Raw genomic sequence first — 5,961 nt, forward strand, 5'->3', positions numbered from 1 at the left:
AACTGAAGTTGTGTCTAATTATTTAAATTTAATTTGAAAATTATGAAGATATGTTTTGAAAAATGATATTGTTAACTTTTTTATAATTAATTATTTAAATATATTTTCAATTTCAATAATATTTTTTCCAAATTATTAATTGAAAATTAATTCAAACTTATTAAAACTCAAAATATTATGATAATTGAAAATCATTGATATGTAAATAAAGTACGGATGGTTGAGACCTCAAATCAAACCCGTTCCTACCTATTTTGGTTTGGTTCCAGTGATGGAGAATTATTGATAATTTACATGAGCTCTGCCGTTTTAGTTTGCTAAATATTCTTGATAAAAAGAAAGGAAAAGGAAGAATCAACACCCATTATGTTGAATACCCTTTGATCCTCGTTATTGAGAAATGCTGAAAAAACTGAATAACTCTTGCAGTAATTTCCTCAGGGCAACTTGTAATTTTTATCAGATAAAAATAAATATTTATTAATAACGATTAATATATTTTTTAAACTTTTTATTTTTGCTCGTGTTCTATACTATGGTGTTAAAAGTTTACACCCTGCTGTAATTCTCAACAAAAAGCTATGTATGTATGACTCGCATGGATTTGAAATGCGTAGGAATTGATTTAGAACTATCTATGTTAAAGTGAATAGATCGGACAAAATGAACCCAAAGATACTTTCAGAAATTAAAACCGTGTACCTGAGGACAAAGCGTTATAAGAGGTTTGTTGGACAAAGTATTATAGGAGGTTTGTTGCCTCCTATAGGCTACATGTGGACCTGGGCCATTGTCTTTGGGCTCTGATATTTTGAGCGGCTGGGTTTATAAAACCCAGCCTTCAGAGGAAGATGAGTTTAGGAGATCCATTATTCAAAGAGATAAAGAAATTAATTAGACATCTTCAAGGTTTTTCTGTCAAAGCCTAATGAATGAAAGGAGATCTGATGTTGTTCTGAAATGAAAAATGTTAATGTGTTAATAGAATGTATATAAAAAAAATTATTATCTAATTTTAAAGTCAGACGTCAAATTAGTGTGAGATCTTTTTGTTTGTGAGACAAAGAGTTAATATATGCGAACAAACTGTAGATAAAAGAAATTATTATTATTATTATCTAATTTGACTGCTAAATCTATAAACCATACCTGCTCTGGTTTTGAACCTATGATTTTTTTAGGAGGAAATAGATGCTCTTAACCATTAAGTTACTCATCATTACAACTTTAAATCAAGAGGAGAATTAAAGCTTTTAATTAGAAGGGTATGAAGAAAACCAATTAAAAAAGCTTTTAATTAGAAGGGTATGAAGAAAACCAATTAAAATTAAAGCTTTTGATTAGAAGGGTATGAAGAAAACCAATTAAAGAGAAAAATAATGACGATTCTGAAAACAAATTAAAAAGAAATAAGAAAACAGAAGAACTGATTCAGATTCCCATTATAAAGAAATACAGAAAACAGAGGAATCTCAAAGCAAAATTGATTTAGATGCCCATTACAAGGAAATACAGAAAACAGAGGAAATTCAGGGCAACAGGGATTCAGATGCCTTGGTTGTATACATTTTCACAACTTATTTCCTTCAAAATAAACGTAGGGACTTTGAGGTTGGAAGCTCTCGCACATAGATGCTAAAAGAGCAGATGGATATGGATCTTCAGTTAACCCTGAACTGCCTGGCTGAGGATGAGAATGCCTTATTCCAATCATATCCCGGGGTCAAATGTGAACCATGAAAATTATTGCCTGGGACTGAAGTATGTTAGCATTACTACTGCCTGCCGCATAGTAGGTCTTGCGACACTCTGCTCTTGTATACAGAGCAGAGCCACTAAGAATATATGCAGGGCTTCCTCCACTGGGACGTTGATAAGTCTGGGATCAATAATCTTCATAACTTCTTCTCTGTTCCAATTGGTCATCTTCTTCACCCACCCTGTGATGTTCATATCCTCTTCAAATTCGCTTTCACCCACCGCCTTTTTGCCAGTGATGAGCTCAAGCAAAACCACTCCAAAGCTGTATACATCACTCTTCTCGTCCACTTTCATGGTGTATGCATACTCTGTAAATTCAACATCCAATCTTAAATGGTATGCTACAGCAAAGGCCAGTGGCAAAACCACCGTAAAATAAGTAATACGCATACTATGAAGCACTTTTGACTTCTATACAATTGCTTTTATTTATAATGCAGCGCTGCTCTGCCTCAGCATACTATGTTTATAATTGGCAATAACAGATGATGGATGGACTTCAATAACAGACCATAGAATTTCGGAAAGCTAGCAGCTCAGTGAAAGTTTCGGGCGACCCTCCGGTAAAATTAGAAATCGACGTTTTCAAAATTTAAAGATGAAACAACCACTTACCTGGAGCTATGTAGCCAAAGGTCCCTGCAACTGAAGACATATATTCTGACGTACCAGATAGATGCAAGAGTTTGGCTAGGCCGAAATCTGCAACACGAGCTTCAAAGTTGGAGTCCAAAAGAATATTGCCGGACTTTACGTCGCGATGAAGGATGGCCAGCCGACAATCGTGATGAAGATAGCTCAACCCCTGCGCAGTTTCCACTGCAATTTTGTACCTGGTGTTCCAATCCAGAGGCATGGCATTGTTTCCATGAAGCAACTTCGCCAGGCTTCCGTTCGGCATGTACTCATACACCAGAAGATTGGTGTCATGGTTGAAGCAAAACGCCAGCAATCTAACAACATGTCGATGGCGGATTCTGCCCAGTGTTTTGATCTCTGCAGAGAAGCCATGAGCATTTGAAGAGCCTATCCGCGTAAGTTTTTTCACTGCAACAAGTTCCCCATTGGGCATGATTCCTTTATACACAACACCCTCTCCTCCTTTGCCGATGACATTCTCTTCTTTAATGCATTCCACCACGTCATCGATTCCAAAGCTTAGTGTTTGGAAGGCGGTCATCTTCCATGGCCTGCCCTCGCTATCTTTTTCCTTAGTTGTGACTGATCGAATTGCCAACACCAACGAACAGAAGAAGAGAATTCCAAGCGCTAAGAGAGGCAAGAGAAGTTCAAGCTTGATGTGTACTCGGACGGGCAACCCTTTGACACTAGAATTACAGTTGCCCAACTGTTCTCCGCACAAGTACTGGTTCCCTGCAAAAGAGCTTGCTTTTAAACGAGATAATAGACCGCCCTCTGGCACAAGACCGGAAAAGTTATTGAAAGAGAAATCCGCGGAGATCAAGCTCGCCATTACATTAAATTCTTTGGAAATGCTCCCGTTGAAGTGATTTCTGGATAGGTTTAAAGAGTTGAGAGATATTATCATGGCGATTTCTACTGGGAGGGGGCCGCTGAATTCGTTCTGACTAAAATCAATTTCTGTCAGATGAATAAATTTACCAATATCCTTAGGAATCATACCAGAAAGTCTGTTTTTGCTGAAGTGGACAATTTCAATCTGGCTCAGACCACCAATGTCTAAGGGAACTTCCCCAGACAATCTGTTTCCCGATAGTTTTAAAGAGTTTAGATTGGGCATCATTGTGATTTCCAGTGGGATGGGACCGCTGAATTCGTTCTGGCTAAGATCAATGAGTCTTAGAGAAATACAGTTACCAATTTCCCTGGGAATCATACCAGAAAGCTTGTTTGAGCTGAGATCAATGTATGTCAGAGTACTACAGTTGCTTATCTCCCTGGGAATCATACCAGAAAGCTTGTTTGAGCTGAGATCAATGTATGTCAGAGTACTACAGTTGCTTATCTCCCTGGGAATCATTCCCGAAAACCTGTTTTTGCTGAAATCGATCTCTTCAATTTTACCCAGTCGGCTAATCTCTGCCGGTACATTACCTGTTAGTTGATTCCCATCAATCTTAAGCTTCCGCAAATCAGATAATTTCCACATGGACGAAGGAATAGATCCACTCAAACGATTATTGGAAATTATCATTCTCTGTAACGTAGAGGATACATTATTAATTACGTCAGGGATGCTCCCACTGAGATTATTGTTGTGCAATCTGATCACATTCAGCAAGGGTAAGTATAGCAACCCTTCAGGAATCGAACCATTCAAATAATTCTGCCCCATGTAGACTTCAACCAGCGAATCGCATTTGCCGAGAGAATCAGGAATCGATCCGACAAATGAATTATTTGTTATACTTAATGTCTGTAGCCTTCTACCCTTGCATAGATTCGGATGGAGGGAACCACTGAGCCTGTTGGAATCAAGATACACTTCTAGTAGCTTTCCACTTACGCCCAGTTGCTGTGGCACGAGACCTATGAAATTATTTCCCAAAAGCCACAAAGCCTCCAAATTTGGCAAGTCCCCAATGAAAGATGGAATCCTGCCCTGTAGTCTGTTATAATATAGATACAGGGTTTTTAAGGTCACAAGCTGGCCCAGTTGAGGAGGGATAGGGCCTGTGAGGCGACAATCGGGCAGATGGAGTTCTACAAGGCTGCTCAAATTTCCTATCTCGGGAGGAATCCCACCCTGGAATGAATTTTCCGACAAATCAAGTGTTTTCAAATTCCCGAGTTTTCCAAGCTCTCCGGGTATTTTTCCACTCAAACTGTTTGCAGCGATTGAAAGATATTCCACACTTTTTAGGTTCCCATACTCACCAGGAATGCTGCCCGAGAAGGCATTAACTCCGAGATCAAGATGGTTGAGCTTCAGGAGATAGGCCAAATCCAGTGGCAACGTCCCTGACAATTGGTTGTCAAAGGCGTCGAGGACCTCGAGGTTCCTCATGTTTGATATGTTTGAGGGAAGGCTTCCAGTGAGGAGGATGTTATAGGAGACATTGAACACCTTTAGATTCCTCAAGTTTGATAGATTGGAGGGGAGGCTTCCACTGAGGCTGTTATTGGAGAGGTCGAGCAATCGGAGCGATGACAAATTTGCGACATGAGAGGGGAATGTGCCTGAAATATCCATTGAAGAGAGATTTAGAGCCACCACTCGACCCATGAGGTCACAACGGACGCCAGTCCATGCGCAATGGGTGGTGTTATGGGATAGTGTCCAGGTATGTAACATGTTGTAAGGATCAAGGAGGGCTGCTTTCATTGAAATGAGCGCATTGGCATCTCCATGGATTGATGAATTGCAGAGGGCAGATGAGGATGGGTGTAGAAACAGGGCGAAGATGAAAAGAGGGAAGAGAACGGAAAGACTTTGCAACCTCATATTGCAATTAAACACGGAAAGACTTTGCAACCTCAATTGAGACCTCAGTAGTCTTAGAAATAACAAAAGTCAACCGTTAGTCTTGGTATGAACCGTAGATTGTCGGCCAATTCAAACGACGGAATTCAACTTTTGAATTTCTTAATCTTCTATCTCCATTTTTACTGTTTCAGTTAAAAAAATTAAAAAGGGATGGAGTTTAATCTTTCTTCCTAATTTTTCATTTTATGATAGTTTCTAATAATGAAAATGCAAATAAATTGAAATTCTGATTAAAATAAAATATTTTTATAATATTTTTTAATAATAAAAATACAAATAAATTGAAATTCTGATTAAATAAAATATTTTTATATAAAAATACAAATAAATTGAAATTTTGATTAAAATAAAATAATTTTATAATATTTTTTATAATAAAAATACAGATAAATTGAAATTTTGATTTTTATATAAAAATATAAATAAATTGAAATTTTGATTAACATAAAATAATTTTATAATATTTTTTTTTATAATAAAAATACAGATAAATTGAAATTTTGATTAAAATAAAATAATAATAGAATTTAAATTTCTGTGATTGATGAATATTGATTTTTAGAGTTTTTTTTAAATTATTATAATTTATATTTATTTTTAATTTTAATTTTTTAATTAAATAAAGAAATATTTAATAAGTAAAAAATAATAAATACAAATTATTAATATTAATATATTGTTTTAATAAAAAAAAGTGTACCCACAGTAAAATAATGAAAGGTCCAATAAAA

The 5,961-nt window shown here is 36.5% G+C and overlaps 1 protein-coding gene across 1 annotated transcript; it reads right to left on the bottom strand.

Annotated features, from left to right (window-relative positions):
• Window positions 1-1,743: 1,743 nt before the first annotated feature.
• LOC149172295 (uncharacterized) lies at window positions 1,744-5,188 on the bottom strand. The gene is made up of 2 exons (XM_089426265.1): window positions 2,377-5,188; window positions 1,744-2,069 (listed from the first exon to the last, which is right to left on the bottom strand). Exons 1-2 carry the CDS (start codon window positions 5,186-5,188, stop codon window positions 1,744-1,746), a joined length of 3,138 nt encoding a protein of 1,045 aa, XP_089282391.1.
• Between the last annotated feature and the right edge of the window lie 773 nt (window positions 5,189-5,961).

The sequence above is a fragment of the Pinus tabuliformis genome, chromosome 4_2, assembly GCF_031772625.1.
Source record: "Pinus tabuliformis cultivar Carrire ecotype Pingquan chromosome 4_2, CPIR1, whole genome shotgun sequence".
Taxonomy (NCBI): Eukaryota; Viridiplantae; Streptophyta; class Pinopsida; order Pinales; family Pinaceae; genus Pinus; species Pinus tabuliformis.